The following is a 21770-nucleotide window of genomic DNA, read 5'->3' as shown; positions in this document are numbered from 1 at the left end:
ATCTAGATCGCCTTTCATCCAATTTACCTCTGACTCGGTAGTACTACGTACTAACCCAACGTACATGCCAAAAGTGCCTTTGGATTTTCATCTGAATGAGCCGGTTGTCCTCAAGACATTCTTTCCAACCCCACAGTCTCCGGCTGAACGAGCACTGCATTCGTTGGATATTAGGAGATGCCTCAAGTTTTACCTATCAAGAACCTCTGCCATCCGCAAGACAGACCAGCTGTTCGTGGCTTATGGGCGGCAGCGCCAGGGCTGTGCAGTTTCAAAACAGACCATTGCTAGATGGGTCTCCTCTACAATTGGACTTTGTCATCAGCAGGCCGGTAGACCCTTACAGGCCTTGCCAAGAGCACATTGTACAAGGGCGGTTAGCTCTTCCACTGCCCTTTTTGCTGGTGTGCCTCTTCAACAGATCTGCAGAGCTGCTACGTGGTCTAGCAGGCACACCTTTACTAGACACTACTGTCTAGATTCAGCAGACGACACAGATGCTTCGGTTGGAAGAGCAGTGCTGCGCAATCTTTTCAAATAAGGTGAGCCTCTGTTTCCACCTCCTCCTCTATGCTCTTTAGACGTTTTTTCAGATGTTGATGATTATTGTTATACATGTATACTGTATATATATATTTGATACTCTGACGTCTACGAGCGTTATGCTAGGAGTACTGCTTACTATTCTGATTCAGGAATGTGAATCTATGAAAGACACCACTAATACTGGAGAAGAACAATAGTTACTTACCTGTAAACAAGTGGTTCTCCAGTATTGGTCTTTCATAGATTCACATGCAACCCGCCCGCCTCCCCCCAGAGACTCACTCAGACATTATGGGGTTTCACTCCTGTGCGAGAAAATCTGAGAGCCTGAGCCTCTGGGGAGAACATTCTGGTGGGTGCTGTCGCCTGATTGGCTGCAGTTTGGACTAACACATAATGACTAGGATAGTCACGAGTGTGGAGGTTTTTTCTACTGTAGCTGGTGCTACTTTACTTCCTGGTTTGGTACTTCTGATATTTGCTATATATATTATGGCATATTATTGCTTTTTTATGTACCGTGGGACTCTCACTCCGACGACGGGGAGTGATTCAGGCATGTGAATCTATGAAAGACACCAATACTGGAGAACCACCTGTTTACAGGTAAGTAACTATTGTTCTTTGTCACCCCGAGTGGGACAGGTATTGATACACATGGGTCCCGTGCTCGCCATGCCACTGGCATCCAGCAAGCCTGTCTGATAGGGCTTGATACCACAAAACCGGTCTCAGGATGCTTGTTTCTTGTCCAGGAGGATCTGGCCTGGCTGTTCAAGCTGGACTGTTCCCATGTGCAGCAGGGTCAAGGCTGATATACATATGGCTGGGTCCAAACTGAAATGACATGGTGAGCAAAAAAAACCAATGGATTTAGGCCCTGATCTTTGTACTGGGGCAAATATTTGACATTGTTCAGCATTCCGCCCAATTGTTGTTTTGGCAAGATTATAAAAGTGGCATATTCAGTGTAATTTAAAATTCGACCTGAACATAAGATGGGGTTTTAAATTATGATTCCAGACAGCAAATATGAACTGGTTACCTGTCCAAGGTTTTAAATACATTGTACCATGCCATCTGAGTTGTCCAGGGCCTACCCTAGGAGTAACTTCATGAATAAAAAAAAGGAAGTTTTGTGTCTGGCAAAGGGTTTATTTTGCCAAATCAAAATGGCAGTTTACACTGCATGCACACAGGCTGTAATGGAAGGCCTAAGACCTGTTTAGAGGGCTACTTAAGTGAGTGGCAAAGTAAGTGCTTCAAACCCTTTAGCAGCAATTAACCTACAGGTCCTGGGGCACATGTAGTGACACTTTACTAGGGACTAATAAGAAAATCAAATATGCCAATAGAGTATAAGACAATGTTACCTTGTTCAGAGGAGAAAGCACAAGCACTTCAGCGCTGGTAAAGCGCACAGAGTCCTTAGACCAGCAAAAAAAAAAAAAAAAAAAAAAAAAAAGTCAGTAATAAAACAAAATAAAAATATGGAGGAAGGCAAAACATTTGGGAGGAGATCAGCCCAAGGCTGGCAGGTCTAACACAAGCTTATCTGACTTCAGTGAGACCTTCCTGGATGCACTCTGCTGCCTTGCTCCACTGAAGGAATTTTTTGAAGTCCAAAAAGTAAGTGCCTAGGTAGAAATCGTGGCCAGGCAAAGGTGCAATAATTATTCAGCCGTCTAGAGGATTTCCAGCTCTGAGCTTTTCCCACCAAAACCAACTGCTTCAGCTGGTCCACGCTCATGGCCTGTCCAACTTGGAAAGGATACAGTCTGCTGCCTTATCTGACTGGAGGATTTTGACTTCCATTCCAGAGACCAAGTCAACAGATAAATGTAAGAAATCTGCCCTTTCTGCATGGGCACCCCATATTTTTCATCTTTTGAGGGACCCTTTAGTTTTACATATTTGCAGTTTACCCATGGTTACCAGTAGCAAAGTGCAGGTGCTCTCCATTTAAACATAGTCATAGTGGCATATTCCTGATTGGTACATTTAAGTTGCCTATTCGTACCTAATAAATAGAGCAAATTGTACCCAGGGCCCTCAAGTTAAATATTACTAGTGGATTGCAGCACCTATTGTGTCATCCAGTACATTCACAATGCAAATAAGTGCTTCAGGCCTACCAGTGCAGCCTGATTTTTGCAGTGTAAAAATTGCAATTAGACCTGTCAAGATAAACCCTTTTTACAGGTCAAAATCTACTTTTTAAATAATAAGTCACCCCTATGCAGGCATTGTCGCCCGTAAGGCAACATACAAGGTATATGAAAGTAGGGCATGTAGCAAAATAATATTAACATCTCCTAAAAGTGACTAGTACCCAAAAGCTACTTTTAGCTGTGGCAGTCCTATGTAGAAAACAAGAGTAGATAAAAAAAAATCCTAATACTGTACCTCATTGGTGAGACTAGTAAGAAAAAAAGTCACTATTTTTAATAGCAATTAAAAATCTGATTCAATGGTAAAGATGGAGTTCTAAGAAATATTGAGGAAAACACTTAAAAAGTCAACCGTCTCATAGCAGAGAATAAAGGCCTTGGGGTGTAGGGGGGTGATGTGTCGTCTCAAGAGGGTGGCATGTGCACTGGGCCCAGGAACTTGATTAACATCAAGGAGGCCTCCACTGTCATAAGAAAATTCAAGCTAACACCAGGCCTGCTCACTTCTTATGTTCCCCAGCCAGGCAGGCACCAATTTCACAAGAAAGTGAGTTTTGCCCAGAATTGGTTTAGTGAAAGCAGAGGAGGGACTGCTCATTTTTTTGGCCACACCTCTGGGGTGGGCACAGGAGATCTGCACAGGTGAAGGAAGGTTCTGCCATCTTGGTTTAGGTAGAGAAGGGCAAAAACAACAGTTGATGGACAGAATGCAGAACAATGTCATACATTCACCCCAGTACAGAAATCTGGGCCTAAATCCATCGTTTTTTGCACTCTACACCACCCCAGTTCAGACATGGCCATATGCAAATCAGCCTTGACCCTGTGCCTCATGGGAACAGTCCAGCCCGAACTGCAAAGCCATGTCTTCCTTGGACCGGAATCAAGCATCCTAGGACCGGTTTCTGGCTATCATCTGTCATCAGCCAGGATAGCTTGACTCCAGTGGTGTGGAGAGCACAGGACTCACGTCTGAGCATACCCGTCCCACTCGGGGTGACAAATGCAAAAACAACAGTTGATGGTCAGAATGCAGAACAATGTCATACATTCACCCCAGTACAGAGATCTGGGCCTAAATCCATCGTTTTTTGCACTCCACACCACCCCAGTTCAGACATGGCCATATGCAAACCAGCCTTGACCCTGTGCCTCTTGGGAACAGTCCAGCCCTAGGTAGAGAAGGGCACTGTGGAACTGTTTGCAGTAGGGTGCACAGAAAATACTGCAAAGGTGTGTAGAATTACCCCAGGGAACTTTTAACCCATTCGTTAGAGAGTGACCAGGAGTTTTCCCCAAACACAGGGTGGTGTCAGTACCCACTTCAGAACACTTTCCAAGCTTGTGGAAGAAAAGAGGACTGAAACTGTTGTCTGTAATCTGAGAAAAGCCTAGAAGATTGGTCCCGCTCTCTCTATTGTATCCACAATAAAGAGGTGGTCTGCAAGGGAAATAAGTCCGGCCTCCTGTTCAAGCTACAGGGACACAACAAAATATAGGAGGCCTTGTTCTGCCACTGCTCAGCTGATCAGTTCTATTGGACCTGCCTTGGATCCTTCTGTTGGTGTGAGTTTTGACCCCCAAATGCTGTCACTAAGGTCCTGGACCCTTGGCTAGTGCCAAAGTGTACTCCTCTCATCATCTCCTGGAACCTGGTACTCAAACGTTTTAGTCCCAAGACCTCTGCAGGACCAGGACCAACCTGCCAAGCTCATCAGACAAAGGTGAGTTCCAAAGAATCAGAGCTTTCCTGCAGCAGTAAATCTGATTCAGCAGAACCTCGCGGAGGAGGTATCCAGCCTCTTGGAGCCACTTCGGCCACAGCCTGCTGCCTTGCACCCATAGGGATTCTTACCTCTCATTTCAGAGACTTACAGCTTGAAAGGTAAATGTGCTCGCAAAGAGCCAGATTCTGAGAATCTGGCCCTTTGCGAGCGCTATTTTTGCATTTGGGATTCATCATCCCAAATACAAAAATCGGTAATAGCGATTTCGCTATTTAGCGAGGAATTATATTTAAGGAATCTCTATTTGAGATTCCTTAAATGCAATTCATCATCCATTTAAAAATTGCGAATTCGCTATTTCGGCCCGCTATTTACCGCGAGGTCAAACCTCGTGGTAAATAGTGAAAACTTAGAAAAATGCTTTTAAAAGCATTTTTCTAAGTTGCAAGTTGCACACACACATGTCCTTTGGACATGTGTGTGCGCAACACCTGTTTCAATTTGCATTTAAGGGGTGCTACAGGGTATCCTTTGGACACCCCTGGCACCCTTTAAATCGCTTCCTTATTTGCGATTAGCAATTTGCTAATCGCAAATAAGGAATGTGTAGGAATCGCAATTCTTTTTGCGATTCCTACATGAATCCCGTTTTGCGAGTCTGGAATAGCGATTCCTTATGAATCGCTATTTCAGACTCGCAAAACTTCCCAATGATGAATCAGGCTGTTAGTCAGATGCTAAAACTTCAGACCCGGTGCAAACCTGGTTTCAATATCCAACCCTGATTCCCACTTGAAGGGGACGCAATGCTTGAACTCTTTATACCCGCTGAAGCTACATTATTATAGGACGTTGTAGTATAGATACTCACCTACCAATACAAAAAGTAGGAACCAAAAGGAGGCACTAACAAACCAGATACACACACAGCTGTAAACCAATTGTTTTGGAGAATACATACGGACATGGACTAAACCAACTATTTATCATCCCATGGGAGGACAGGAGTGAGTCTAGGGGAGGGAGAGGGTGGGATTGTTTACGATGTAAGTTATAGGGCGGGGGGGTATGTAAAGCTGATGTAGGACGAACGCATACAGCAGTGACACCAACACTGCCACTACGATTTATGATTCTGTCACCGCAACTTCTATGGTGGTTACATCTCTGTACAGAATATATGTAAGTTGTAATGATCGCCCTAGGATTATAGAATGGAACACCTTTATGTATTCTGTAACATATCATTAGCTGTCATGCAGGATTTAAGTAAGAAAATCAATAAAATCTGTTTTAAAAAATAAAAAAATAAAAATCCAGCCCCGATTCCATCACTGTTGGCTTTAACTTGTGCCTAGGTACTGGTTGAGTGCAACCAGAAGACTGCAGTTGTTGCTTCACTGCGCTTTTTTCATATTTCATATATTAAAAATTCATATCTCTGGTTTCCCTTATTGGATTTGATGTCACTTTATTTATTAAAATATTCTGTACTCTTCTAAATTAGTTTGGGATTTTTCTTGTGTTGTGTTCTGATTTTATTACTGGTTTGGTACTACATGAATATGTATTGCTTCCAAGTTTAGTCTGCCTGCTCTGTGTCCTAGCTACCAGGGGGTTGAGCTCAGGTTAATTTAGTGACTTAAGTGGTTCACTCTGAGAAGGATTACTTCAGGTGGGTTTTTAACACACTCAACTAATACCTTAATTTCTTAAGGTACAATGTTCAACTAGGAAGATCCTGCTTGGTGTATCTGATACGTGCTCGGCTTGAAATCATGCTAGGTCCTGGTCATACACATACAGTAATTTATTTTGAGGTTTTACTTTTTCTCTTGAATCTTTAAAGAATCACATCTTCGATTGTACTTTCTGTTTTTTTTTGCGGGTCATATTTATTAATTTGTTTTTCTTTTCTGTTTTATAGGTTGGAGTGAGATTGTTAATGGTTTAGTTTTTTTACTTGACTGTTTAGTTACTTTAATTGCTTTACACATCTTCTGTAAATTAAGCCAGTTTACACTATGCTATAGCTACCAGGGTCTGAACTCAAATTTACATTACTGTATACTCTGCCTGGACCCAACATGTTAATGACCCCCCCAAAATAAATAATTTTAATACATCTGCTATCTGAAATGTAGAGTGATAGGCTCCAGCAACCCTAGTGGTGGCTACAACATGTCTATGCCTCAAACTACGAACCCATCGCAGAATCATACAATTTAAATGTAGGACACATCTTTTGGGATTGTGGGATTACGGTCAAGGTCACAGGGAGTCATATAGCTCTACCGTGGTAAACACCCACTAATAAAGATTTGAAAGTTTTATACACTTCCAGACCCAACCACTAGATGGTGAATAATGCAGAGCATGAGAATCTAGAGGAGTATTTGGGTTCAAAGCAAAGCTATCACTAGAGCAGAATTTTTAACTTCACAAATAATCAAAAGTATGGCTTTGACAGCGCTTGTTTTATGAAATACTTGCTGCTACAGACCTTAGTGCGTTGTATCATCACAGGCGATAGGTGCCATTATCAAGGTTTCAAATTACATATAGATCTCAGTAGGATTCACATTTTTCCCTTGTGCTATATTACACATAAGATAAATGGTTAATTGTTTGGTACTGGGCATTAGAAGTCCACACTTAAGCTTTCCTTCCCTTGCAGTTCACTCAGCCTACCCACCCACGTCAAGTGTATTTTACATATTAAAAAATCATAACCAGTTCAAATAAAATGACACATTAAATAAACACCACACAAGGGCATTTCCGGACAATTATTTTTTTAATAGCAACTGTTCCACCTCTTTCCGATGACAAACCACAAGCACGTATTGAAGGCCTTATAATAAACTGCATTTGTTAGGAGGTAAAAGCCGAGCAGTTGCTTCAGTCATAAATAGAAAAAGGACAGCGGATGCATTTTGGGACAAGTTTAGCATTACCCGGTTTTCCTCATCTGTGCTCAGTGGGGTCACACCCGCCCCAATTAATCCACTTTATTGAGACACAGAAGTCCACGTTACCATCCTTCTTCGTAGGGGTCAGAATGCAAAATGAGGACGGCGATAGCCTTGGTGCGTCTTGAAAGAGGAAATATACTTGATCACGTAAACAAAAAATATCAGATGAGGAGAGGTTGGGTTTCTGGTTTTATTGTTGATTTTGGGTGTTGTGCAACATACCACATCTTGCATAACCTCGCTTTGGCACTTCTACTGTTTAGCCATTTACACTAAGAGCACACATGGTGTATCAAGACCAATAATAAAGATACCTGATTTTTATAAAGCATTTCATAGGACACCTTATGGAAGTACTTTAAATAACAGGTATTATTCCTACTCAGTTTAACGACACATGATGAGGGAGAAGTTGTGAAAGGGGTAAATGCATGGAACAGCACTCCCCCGGGGAGGCAGCGGGTTTATGATGGTGGCTGGGAAGCAGAGCATGTAAGTGAGGTAGGAGGCATTCTCGCCCTTGCTCTTCTCCATTGACGCCCTACTAACATTACCTTTTCATCATTAAAGCACACTTTATGAACGGATTCATGTAACATTTGCAATGAATGTATACAGATTTGCAGTACTGCACCGTGCAATGTGGGCAGGGGAAACAATCATTACTTTGGGCCAACACTTTTGCTTCCAGGGCTGATAGTTAATTTGTGAAGTATGAAAGCATTTTTCTCTCCTATACTAAGCAGGCTCTAAGTCTTTGCAATACGTGCATGAACAAATGAGGCATGCCTGTATTTGGAAGGAGGGGGGAAGGGGGGTTAAGAGAAATGGATTTGAGCCGATTTCCCTATGTGCTTCCTAAACCCTCCTCACACATCCAGAACTCACAATAAGTGAAAAGGCATTTGCCTACAAACCTCAACTAAATCCCAATAAGTCCCCAAAAGAAAAAAAAACATCATACAACCCAAATGAAAACCTAACTTCTGTTCACTGAAAGGATAAAACATTATTTTTTGAGTATTCATGAATACCAACGCAAACACAAAATCTAAATTTACAAGGATTGGTGTAGGGCCATAGAGGCTTAATAGGCTTCTTTTTTCACTTTTATATTTTCTTCAATTTCATATTTAAAAATACATACAAAATGCTGCAATTTTAAGTAAGAAAATACAAGAGACTACTTTCTTGTCTATTCAGAAATAAACACAATCGATACTTTTTGCTTAAAAAGCTGTTAAGCAAAAATGGGATGGATCAGTTTCAAAGACCTGAGAGTAAAGGTTCATACAGGCTAAGGCATGAAATTGGCAAGGCACACCCTTAAGGCATCGTTACCTGGAATAATTCCATTACGTTTATGGAAAATATGGAATGTTTTAGTGGAACAGAAGCGTTCATGATTATAAAGGCTATTTACATTGTTCTACCTCTAAATCCAAGTCAGATCCTTTGAAGATACATTTTCTTTCGAATTTGCAGTAGCGTCTTCCCAATCAGTGCTAGAAACTTCAGAGATATTCAAATTAACCTTACATAAAATTGGCCAAAGTAAAAGTTTCCAAATTGGAGAAGTCCAAATACACTGACAAAATGCTAATATGCTTTCTTTTCCAGTAATCTGGCACCATCATCACCTACGAAGCGACAGCACTAACCTCATAATAAGTCACATAAAAGTAATGAGATTCTTCAGCAACCATATTTTCTTTCAGGTAACGAAGATACTCCTGAATCAGATCAAAACATAACAAATGTCTCAATTCAACTTTCCCATTAAATAAAAGCTTGGATGTCACTGAGTGTGACACAATGGGTAAAAAAAACTTCATTGATTCAGTAAACATTACACATGATTCAACTCGAGTCGTTACAAAGTGGTCCAAAAGTGTGTACAATAAAGCCGTTCTAGTACTGCTGTTAGGTGTCAATAAATAAGGCAGGTGTTAGAGCGCACAGTTCTATGCTGGATTCATCGTTGCATCTGATGAAGGCACACTTCAGGACTTAAGAACTTTCATACAAATCTACAATGTTAAATAAGGACAACATATTGGTACAATTCCCAGTGACTTCCAGCGCAGCCTTCACGACAAACACGTCGCAAAACACTTCTTTGCTGCATCTCTATAAAGAAGAGACAAATAAAATTGTTCGATTACTGTATGTTGCTGATGTTTATCTGGACATGAAAAAACTTTGCATGTGTTTTTTAATAAATTGGAAAGCAGATTTTTTGATTGACAATATATTGCCAGACACCAGATATTGGCTGCTTCTTACATCTCCAAGACAATCCCACTTCTATAATTTACGTCTATGATCTCAAACCTCAACAAACTATCCAAGGATGTTACATAGCAGATAAGCTAAGGAATAAAATCTTCTGAAACAAAATGGATGACAACAAAATAATGGAATTAAAGCGGCTTACCTCGCAAACGGTATGAAGGAAAGGCTGTACCTGAAAGCAAAAGAAGTCAACAGATGGGAGTTAAATTGACAAGGCATGTTTGGGTCATGGCTCTGTAAAAGCAACCAATGGGCAGAAAATGCAACTCTAACATTTAGCTGTTTACAGTGCTGTTTGTATAAATTCAATGAGAATATTTCCCAGCCTGTCCCTAGTTGACTAATTCAAGGGAAGGGAACTGGACGAATGATTTGGGAACTCTACATAACTGGATATTTTTATCCACATTTAGAAGATGTGTTAAGCACTTAATTGAACACGCTACCACAATTTAGATTTAAATCCTGCAGAACAATATATTTTCTTTGAAGCCAATCTAATTACTATCAATCACCAGAAACTTCTCGATGTCACACATCAGCTGTATAGGGTTCGCTAAGCAAAATATTACAAACCTTGAAATGCTTGAGCCTGAACGCCACTTCAATTAAATTCTTCCAGTAATACAATCCTTCTCCTTCATAATGGCAGTGGCAACATGCAGACAAACCAATGGCTAAAGCAATGTATAACGTGTGCTGCATACTATTAGCTTTTGACATGAGCAGAAAATTGATTTCTATTTGACTCTGAGATTTCCATGAAATTTGCTAATATAAGTGCTTAATCTAGAAAGTCACCTTTTGTTAGGGCGAGCACGCACACACAAACATTCTTATGCACATCTTTCACACAAATTCATTAAATATTTTATTTAAGTATGTTACATACCATGTCATGGCAAGAAATTGACAGAGGCAGAATATTAATGCAAGTCCTTTGTTTTTCCACTAGGAAAAAAAGAGAAATACGTTTTAGTAACAGGTTTAAACAAAAACAGAACAGATCTTGCACACCTATGCGGATTTCCTTCATATTCTCCAGCCAGCTGAGACACAGTAGTAAGTGGACATTGAATCTGATAAAGCAGCATTTCCACGCTTGTTTCTTATTTTATCCAGTTGAGTACAGAGATACTGGAGGGCTATGAACTTTACCCTGTCACCATATGTACAAAGGGAGGCCCAAGAGACAGAATCTAGCAGCTACAAAAAATACACATATAGATCAAATGTATGTAATATTCATATGGGAACCCACTTAAATTGTTAAAGATATGTTTAAGTTTTGCACTTGGAAGAGATGTTATAGTTAGGATCCAAAAGAAACAAAATTTAAACCCCATTGAGAATTGGGGAAGTTGTGCGTGTGAGCAACACATCCATAGCTTCTCTGATTAACTGCTCAAGCCTTCACAAACTCCCATATCACATTCCATATCACATCAACATTGGGGTCTTCAATAACATTGCTGAATGAGTTAATATCCCCACACTCCAGCAAACACTAGGCTCGGCCTTTTGGTCACACCCTCAATTTTGTACAAGCTAGAAGCTCACTTTTGATATGTAGTGTGAAAAAGTGTTACAGCTGGCCCTATTTGAGGCACAGTCTTATACTCCTAACCCAACGTTTATTGAGCATGGACCTAGGCCAAGTCCGTCACTCACCACCCCATACTTCCAACATCCTGCAGATTTAGCGTTTAATCACGTTCACGTGTTCAAGGGCATATGCATGGCCTTTAGTCAAGTAGTTCTAATAAGAGCACTGGGCAAGTTCATTGGGCGCAAGCTGGCCACCGAGCCCTACACTCAACACCAATTTGACAAAATAAATCAAAGTACTCATTCAGGCTAGTTTCACTGTATACTGGGTGAAGTGTTCCAGCAACTATACATGATGTATGCAGCCATGAGCAATGCACAGGAGAGGATCTATGCTTTTACTTCTCAGGATACGTGGTGAATTTCAGTGGGTTTTAGATTATGGTTCATTCCCATACTGTCCATGAAACTGAAACTTCTTTTTTGCTCGAGTTGTTTTCGCACAGAGCATAGAACCACAGCTTCACTTCAACAGCTTTTACCTCTTAATGATACACTTTAGCCCCCGGCAAAATGTATAACCCCCATGCATTCAGTGTCTCAACACTTACTGCCCATTTGCGCACAGGTGGCTATAGATATATATATATATTTTCTTTTTTAAAGTAAATAAATGAATTATTGTAAATTCTGTGCTTCTCTATTATGGTTGTTGAATTTAAGACCGTGCTCTTTGTGTGATCCGGGGGGTTGATGAGAATATGAGGGATGTGTTTGTCCCCATTTAGACCTGCAGATGAAAATTGTGGATTTAAATTTGAGTGCATCATCTGCTCTTTTGTGATCAATTCTCATCCTGTTTGGAATGAGGCATCCTCACCCGGCCACTCATTTTTTTCCTGCAATGGAGGCTCTTACACAGCAAAATCCCCAACGAAAGTCACCAATCAGATTGCTCATTTTCTAGTATTGATTTGTGGTCTGCATATGCTAAAAATCAATCTAAGATTTTTTTAAGTGTACAAGGGAACCCAAGGAAGCAGTACGCTAGGGACCTTAGGGTAGTTATATCTATAAACAGGACAGTGGTCCTTAGACAAGGCAAATTTAACAAGTAAATAAATATAGGCTAGATAGACACTATATTCTTTGTCCAGCCGGACAGATTTATTTTTAGTAGGCAATTTTTAGAAGTATAAAAAGTGTATAACAGCAGGACACCAGCCGATGTCAACTGACACACTAAAGAAAAAGACAGACAAGGCAATTCAACAGTCTGTGTAGTTAATTCACAATCAGACGATAGTATATACACACTATTGCTGGCATCAATTAATACATTTCATCTGCATATAGTGTGACACAGTCAACGACGTTTCGAACCTATGGGTAATACTGGTTCATCCTCAGGACATTAATTATATGCCTTCCACTTTTGAAAAGTTGTAAAAAAGTCAAAATTAACTTTCTCAACCCCTACTGAGGACAATAATTGCCAAACCTTATATTATGAACAAACAAGAAATTTAGATGGGAGAGAAAAAAGAGAGACAAACAATTTCCATAGATTAGGGCATTTTTAAGAAAAACTGTACATACACAAAAAATTCAAAAAATTATTATAGCCTCTTAAATGTTGCAACGGTTATCCCCATTAGAAACAAACACATACAAGTGTCACCAAGGATTCATAAGCATTAATAAACCATAACATAAGTCTTTCGTGCAGACCTCTACCGTCGTGAGTATGAGGGTACATAGACATTGCTAACCCATAGCGTAACCACAGTGTGCAGACCTATACCGTCATGAGTATAGCCCATATTAAGCGACTGGCGATTATTGTGCACAGAACAATACTAGTTGCGCAAGGTGTTTTAGGGAGGTCACAAGAGAGTATAGCTATGGATCAAGTGCAACAAGTGAATGATGTTAAAGAGCCCGTCACCTCACCTCATCGCAAACGAGAGGGAATTAATTATACCTGCAAGGATGTCGCAGATGTCACTAGCCTGAATGTTTAGGAACTACCTAAATATAAATGTGAATAATTTAGAACCATGGGCAAACGGAGCATTCGCTAGGTGATTTTTAAAAAAATATATAAGAGACCAGCTTACCAATTTAGGCAACAATACAACCTCCGTAATGGGAAGATGGCTGTAAAGAGAAACGCTGTATTACTTCTCTACACCACGTGATAATTAACGGGAGAAAGTCATATAGAGAACTATTCGGGGACCTGAATTGTGGGCTCTTACCTGAATACAACAGCGACGGGTCGACAATGCGATCCGCGTCTAAGGATAGAATCGCCCTGCAGGGACAATTACCAAGGACCAGGAAGTAGCCTACGCGCGGTCACGTGGTCCGAATTAGACCAATCATAGACCAACACAGGGCAACCATCTTGGAACAGTCAGGAAGTGTGTACCTCAATCATGTGAGGCAATACCACCAATCGTGTGCAAGTTAAAGCGGGCCATATTAGATAGAACGAAAACAATATTCGGCATCATTTGTTCAAATCTATGGCAATAACATGCCCTGATCGTGAGCACCGAACTATCCTAATTTACAAACACGCTGTGTAAATAGACAATGTTATTGTTTACAAGGGCTAGTGAAACCGCACTCGCAGTTGACTGTACGGGGAGTAACCATGACAATAACATGGACAACAACCCGGGTACTTTTATGCCACAAGGCGGTTCGCAGGGGTGTTAACGCTGCACATATTAAATTCATAGCAATGTGGTTCATTCAATAAAACCAGAGTATTTGGTTCTGCAGGAAGGGGGGACAAAGGGCAACATAACGGCTATAATTAAAGACTACATAATTGTAAGGGAACCTAGTACAATGAATCATTTGAGCAATAATATGAAGAATCATATAAACATAGCAAAAGTTATCAACCTAATCATATTGCAAGCTTGCAAATCACATCAGGAATTCATTACATAGTTCATAGTAGTGGGGTCCAGTCTTCGGCCCGGTTGAGCCCATTCTGTAAACTCTTGGTTTTAAGTATCCAATGGAGCTCTTCTTTATTCAGAAGCTGTTGTACATTGGCCCCTCTTGGAGGTATCTTGATTTGAGTAATCACAGTCCATTGAAAATCCAGTTCTGTGTGAGCCAGTGCACTGAAATGATCTACCAGTTGGGTGTCTTGCAGCGTATGCGACTTCTGTGTTGGCACATCCTTAGTCGTACTTTTTGGATAGTCTGACCTATATAGATCTTAGAGCATGGACACAGAATAGCATAAATAACATTCACACTGTTACAGTTAGTGAGGTGTCTACGTTTAAACTTTGCATCCTTATAGCTGAATTCTTCGCCCTCAATGGTGGTGTTACACATAGAGCAATTCCCACATTTAACATGACCAGTTACCCGAGGGAGACCCCATAGATCGTCCAAGTTGTCAATGCTTTTGGTGGAAGGTAAAGCAGCCCTCACTAGATGGTCTTAAATATTTTTTGATTTTTTGAAGGCAAACAAGGGTCTGTCTACAGCAAGTACTCCAGCATTTACAACAGGCCAGTGTTTCTTGACACTTTTAGTGATGAGATTCGATGCCGGGCAAAAGGTGGTCACACATACAAGTCGATTCTCAGTGATCTTCGCTTTTGGCTCAAGTAAGATGTCCCTTGGACAATACCAAGCTCTTTTCAATGAGCTCCGAATGAGCCTGTGTGGATACCCCCTCGCTTTTAATTTCGAGCTAAGATATTTAGCCTCACGAAAGTAGGCCTCTTTCATATAACAGTTCCTGCGTAACGGCAGGAACTGTGAATATGGAAGGGAGTCACGTAAGGCACGGGGTGATGGCTCTGATAACTTAGTAGAGTGTTACGCTCTGTAGGTTTGCGATACAGTCCTGTATTAAGGCGACCTTCATGGTACTGAATATTATGGTCCAAGAAGGGAATGGATACATGGCTGGTGGATAAGGTGTATGTAAGTCCACTAAAATTGCTGTTAAGCCAATGTAAAAATTGTGCAAGGAGAATTTCTGATTCCTGCCAAATCAAAAAAATGGCATCGATATACCTCTTCCATAGGGCAATGCCACTATGGAAGGGGTTAGTCGAAGTCAAAATGCGGCCACATTTAAGGTGATCCATATAAAGAATCGCCAGATTTGGGGCGAAAATTGCGCCCATCGAATTTCCCTTAATTTGGCCATAATATTGACCATCAAAGCAGAATTTTTTTTGGGTTAAACAAATTTCAAGTAACTGTAAAATAAAAAGGGTGGGAACTTGATGCGGCCTAGGTCGTCGGTCAAGGATTTCTTGAATGACCAGAATAGAGACAATCTGAGGAATGTTGGTATACAATGACTCCACATCCAGGGTACAAAGTACTCCGGATGTGGGGTCATATGGAAGATCTTCAATTATATTAATCATATGCATGCTGTCACGAATGTAACATTCAGTGACAGGCACAAAGTCCTTAATAAAGTAGTTAACAAATAGACCGAGGGGTTCTAAAACCGAGCCTCAACCAGATACTATTGGCCGTCCTGGGGGCCGTGTAGTGACCTTATGGATTTTCGGTAAGGTGTAGATTACCGGTATTCTAGGATTCTTCTTATTCAGGAACTGATATTCATTGCGAGTAAGGAACCCAAGTGCAAGACCATCATTAGTAACCGGAGTTATGAGTTGTTGAATTTCCTTGGTAGGATTTTTTGATAATTTGCAGTAATGTTCCTGATTATTCAATTGGCGGAGAACTTCCCCCTTATATGAATCAATATTCTGCACACCCGCCTTTGTCGGCCGGTTTGATCACCAAATTAGAATTGGTTTTCAGACTGGCTATGGCATTCTTCTCATCCAATGTGATGTTGAAGGGAACAAAAGGTCGGCGAGCTTCAATTTCAGAAATATCTTTCAACACCAACTTTTCCAAAGTGAAAATTTCTGAAGGAACCATACTGGCTGATGGTAAAAAGGTTGACGGTGGTCTGAAGGGAGTATTAGAAGGAACAAAGGGCCTTGGATTCAGTGTAAAATAGGCATGTAGTCTTAACTTGCGAAAAAACCTCAACAATTCCGTTTGAATCTCCAAAAAATTGGGACGAATGGTAGGGACAAAGGAAAGTCCTTTGCTCAATATAGACATTTCGCTACTTGATAAGAGGTGATCAGTGAGATTAAAGATTGGCAATGTATTTTCAGTCGTCAATGGTTCAGGTATGTCAATTATGTTGTCAGCCAAAAGGCTGCTTTGAATTAGCACTGATAGTGCTGGCGGCGGGTGTTGCGCTCGCCCGGAGGATAAGGCCATCGTTATGGTTGCTTGGCCTCCCCCCTCTTTGCTGGTTCTTGTTGGCCTCAGGGTAAAAAAGGAGTTCTATTGGAAGGTCCTGCGATATCGCTTTGATCAGAGCTATCCGATGACTCTGCTGAAGTGTCAGAAAAACCAACCAATGTTTGACGCTTATTATAGCGTACCCACGGTCTCTGATTTTGGTTCTGATTGTAGCCACTATAAGCCTTATTTGTATAAAAATCTTTAACAAGGTATGGATAAGTACGTTCTTGTGAATAATTTTTAATATCCTTTTTAACCTTAATCGATTTTTTATTCTGTTCAATCCGATAGAATTCTTCAACTGTTTTGCCAACCTTTTCAAGAAGTATTTTGCAATCAGTGACTGTACCCTTATCATTAATCAATTTCTCCAAATCAGTAATCTCAACCTCTAGTTTTTTAAGTTCCTCCGACGCGATATCAATACCCAACACCATCCAGTGTCTTGATGCTGTCGTACTGATATAGCTAAACCCATTCAGATATTTGGGGTTATCGGTGAATACGCCAGGCACATTGCGAATCTGAAGTCCCAATGGAATAATATTAGCTTTTAGGTAGGCTGTAAGCAAGAGTTTCATCAATTCAAGCCTGACCACTTTCTTTTTAGTTTTTTCTAGTTGGTCACCAAGACTAGTGCTTTGTGCAGCTGGAGTGTCAACAGTATCAGTCAATAAAGATGGACCTTCACGTTCAGGGCGATTCTATCTTTAGACGCGGATCGCATTGTCGACCCGTCGCTGTTGTATTCAGCCATCTTCCCATTACGGAGGTTGTATTGTTGCCTAAATTGGTAGTTCCTAAACATTCAGGCTAATGACATCTGCGCCATCCTTGCAGTAGGGGTTGAGAAAGTTAATTTTGACTTTTTTACAACTTTTCAAAAGTGGAAGGCATATAATTAATGTCCTGAGGATGAACCTGTATTACCCATAGGTTCGAAACGTCGTCGACTGTGTCACACTATATGCAGATGAAATGTATTAATTGATGCCAGCAATAGTGTGTATATACTATTGTCTGATTGTGAATTAACTACACAGACTGTTGAATTGCCTTGTCTGTCTTTTTCTTTAGTGTGTCAGTTGACATCGGCTGGTGTCCTGCTGTTATACACTTTTTATACTTCTAAAAATTGCCTACTAAAATTAAATCTGTCCGGCTGGACAAAGAATATAGTGTCTATCTAGCCTATATTTATTTACTTGTTAAATTTGCCTTGTCTAGGGACCACTGTCCTGTTTATAAAAATCAATCTAAGGGCATAAAATGCTCCCTCCACTATTCATCTTTGAATTTCTAATTCTTTGCAGTTCCTAATCTATCAATTTTTGGGTGATTAATAGTCTTAATATATGAGAATTTACTGCTTTGAATCTTTCAAGACACTTATTGTAACGCAAGTATTTTGAAAACTATAATCTATGCTAATATAATAAAGAGAGAGCCCAAACCTTTGAGGCGGGTAATCTCAGGAACCACAGCACCAATCACAACACCCAATACAGCGTTGGAAAGGGCAGTTGCAGCAGAAGGACATAGGCTATGCAGACGCCACCATATACATTTTAAAGGTAAAACAACTGTGCCAGCAAAATAGTCCCTTGTGGGCGTTTCTGCGTTGTGCTGTGGGCGTGACAAACGCTGGGGGTGTGTGGTACGATCCGCCCTTCATGCAATGTCTCATATCGTGTGCTATGGGCGTGTGCTGGGGCGTGGGCGTGTGCTGGGGCGCGGGATTACAGAAAAAAAAGCGAGTGTTGTGCCCAATATTTCATTGTTTTTTCTTCCCAGGTTCTATACATTCCAGCCACGGGTGTGCTTGCCCCGCGCTCCCAGTGACATGCACCTATTTTACTGTATGGAGGTCAAGCATTGCGCTATTCCCAAGGGCCGGAAGGAGCGCAAACAGGGGCCATTGTGCAGGAAATGTAATCTCGCCGTAACTTCCGGTGACGCCTGAAGCGCACACTGGAGATTTTCCACTTCTGTTGCGCACAGGCCTCGCGCCACGCACATCCGGACACAAGGCCCGCCTCCACGGAAATAGCAAGAAAGGGACTATCCCTCCCCCAGAAATATGTGATGATATTCCGCAAACCAACATCCCACATACCATCACTCCGCAATTTTTATAACGCAGGACTATTACTCCGCAAAGACATAATTTCTAAAACTTTTACAACGCATGACTTTATCACGCATGCCATTATAACGCAAATGCATGTGTGGTAAAGTCATATACATTGTAAAAGTACATTATTAAAACATCAAATATATGTTTGTATATATATGTGTGTATATATATATATATATATATATATATATATATATATATATATATATATATATATATAGCTGCACGTTCCTACTATCATCCACGAGTTCGGAAAGAATGGCTGGCACACTGGTATCCAAATTAAAGATTTATTGACACTAAACCCCCCTCACCCCAACAAACAGACGTGTTTCGCCTTTGCAGGCTTCGTCAGTGTTACGTTAGTGCAAAATAAATGTCGCCATTTTAAGCCATTAGCCAGTTGAACATTATCATAGAAATAAAGAAAGGGCTACTGGCATGCAAAAAGATTGGAGCCATCTTGTAATGTGCAAATTACATAGAAATACGTGGCTATCAATGGTGACTAAAAGTAAAGTGCATAGTGCTAATTAAAAACATGTAACGTAAATCAATTATTTAACGGTTCTTAAACACAGTAAAGTTCATTAAAGCAAACAATTCTGTTATTCAATAAATTCATATGCAATTTATATTTACAGTGTCTCTTATAGACTTTTCACCAATAAAGTGCAGAATTGTTAGGAGAAATAGTTTCCTATTCAGCATGGTGTTGGTTATTAAGCCCTGGATGGGCAATTACACTAGCAGCACAAACACATTTGTAATGACATACAGATCAACAGAAAAACAGACTTATTACTTTGAGATGGTCTTGAATCATATTAGTTCTGTTATTATATGTGTCAGTTTCTGTACATGTTTCAGAGGTGAACCCACAGTTCTTCATTATTATTTAGTCCCCACGGAGTCATGGTTTTAAGACTGATGATGTGCTTTGACTCAAGGATGCGTAGGGACTTGTCTCTGTCTCCACCCCGCTCTAATTTAGTTGCCTGATCAATACAATAGAAACTAAGTTTCTCCCAGTTACTTTGGTGGTGTTCGGCAAAGTGGCGGGCAACAGGGTATGTTTTGTCCCTATTAGTAATTGCCCGCATGTGCTCTAAGATTCTTAGTTTTGCAGGTTTTATAGTGCTGCCAATGTATCGCAGCTTGCAGGGGCAGGTGAGACAGTAGATAGTGTATTCTGAGTTGCAATTGAGCAACTGATTGATTTTTATATTGGGTTTCTTATCACCTGTGCGGTTAGGGTACTCTGACATTTTACTGCGAAATCTGCATGCCTTGCATTTAAGACAAGGAAAAAAGCCCGTTGATTTCGATAATTTGATGGGTTGGGTCATTGTTTTGAAATGACTGTGGACCAGATGATCTGCCAGAGATGGACATCTTTTGTACGTAATTAATGGTCTCTGTGGCAGATTCTTTTTAAGGATTTTATCAGCGGTAAGTATATGCCAGTGTTTTTTGAAAATGTTCACAATTTCTCCTGACTTGGTATTGAATTCAGTGATCATTCTAACCTCATCAGGTACCTCTGCTTTTGATTTAGATGTTAGGAGATCCCTCCTGTTGATACCAGAGGCTTTCACATTGGCCTGTTTCAAGATGTTTTTATTATACCCCCTTCTCTCAAAACTCCCTTGTGCCTCAATGATCGCCTGCATGTAATCTCGTTCTAAAGAACAGTTTCTCTTTAGGTGGAGAAATTCGCCATATGGCACATTCTTCACCAAACTTTTGGGGTGGTATGAGGTAGCATGCAGTACTGCATTACCCGCCGTAGGTTTTCTGTACAGACGGGTTTGTAAGATGTTGTTGTGCACAAATATTTCCAGATCTAAGTAGTTAATACTACTGGCACTAATGGTGCTAGTGAATTTCAGGTTGAGATTGTTGGTATTTAAGATGGCAATATAGTTTTCCGCAGATAGACGATCCCCGTGCCAGATAAGGAACAGGTCGTCTATATACCTGGGCCACATAAGGATCTTTTCTGTCCATTCGCTGTTGGCATCTTTCCATGCCTCATATATATATATATATATATATATACACACACACATTTTTATTTAATTAAAACATGTATTCTTTTAAATTGCATTATTTATATTATTTTTATTTGTTATTTTATTACATTTAACACCCTAAAAACTAATCCCACCCTGCTCCCTTTAAATACCCCTGCGCCCCATAATTATAACCCACCCTTACTCCTTAAAATACCCCAACACCCTTAAACACTAACCCATCTTAACCCTAAAAATATACCCTGTACCCCAAAACCCAAACCTATCCCTAAAAATACCCCTGTACCCCCAAACCTTCCATCGGTAAGTACATTGGTGGCACGGCGGCCCACATCTCCAGCAACATACTCATATTTTTTCACCACCCATTTGAAAAATGCACAGGTCTCTCTCATTGATGGCCAGCACCGACATACACTTTTAGACGCCTCCCGCCACAAGTTCTAGAATTGCGAACTTTAGAGCTGGGGAGCTACGTTCGAATCTCGGCATCAGCTCAACATCCTATGATTCCAGGCAAATCGCTTTGTCTCCCCGTGCCTAATGAATGTGTTCTTCTGTAATGTAAATTGTGCTCATGCCATGTTGTCGAGTTCGCGCTATATAATATTGCAAGGAAAAATAAAGTAGGGAAACTCGAGTTCCCACACTACTGAACACGCACTCTTAAGTACATCAGCAGTGCACTGTGAATCGGAGCGTTTCACAGGCCTGTCACAGATAAGAAATGCTATCAAAACGAAATCCTACAAAACAATATACTACTGGCCGGCAGCAATTCATACCCGGACAACGTCGCGACGGGCTGGTAGTGAATATATAAAATTGTAATTGCAATTACAAAGATTGTGGTCACTCATATGGCACTGGAGCACTCTTAACTCACTTCCAAAGCATGCATGCATAAATCAGCAGATTTTGGTTCGTGAAACTAGTATACAGGTATTTAATGCAAACCTGAACACTCACTGTCAAGGCAGTCTGTCCAACATTTCCCTGGT

The 21770-nt window shown here is 40.7% G+C and overlaps 1 protein-coding gene across 1 annotated transcript in view; it reads right to left on the bottom strand.

Moving 5' to 3' along the window:
• Window positions 1-7228: 7228 nt before the first annotated feature.
• Window positions 7229-21770, bottom strand: part of SFT2D2 (SFT2 domain containing 2) — a 136059-nt gene continuing 121517 nt past the window's right edge. The window contains exons 6-8 of the mRNA XM_086934087.1: window positions 10607-10665; window positions 9857-9886; window positions 7229-9549 (exon numbers count right to left, since the gene is read on the bottom strand). Of these exons, the coding sequence (XP_086790213.1) occupies window positions 9510-9549; window positions 9857-9886; window positions 10607-10665 (129 nt within the window). The 3' untranslated portion in view covers window positions 7229-9509. The remainder of the gene's footprint in view (window positions 9550-9856; window positions 9887-10606; window positions 10666-21770) is intronic.

The sequence above is a fragment of the Lissotriton vulgaris genome, chromosome 8 (assembly GCF_964263255.1).
Source record: "Lissotriton vulgaris chromosome 8, aLisVul1.2, whole genome shotgun sequence".
NCBI classification, from domain to species: domain Eukaryota; kingdom Metazoa; phylum Chordata; class Amphibia; order Caudata; family Salamandridae; genus Lissotriton; species Lissotriton vulgaris.
Note: the sequence above shows the minus strand (reverse complement) of the source record. Positions and strands in the feature narration are given on the sequence as shown.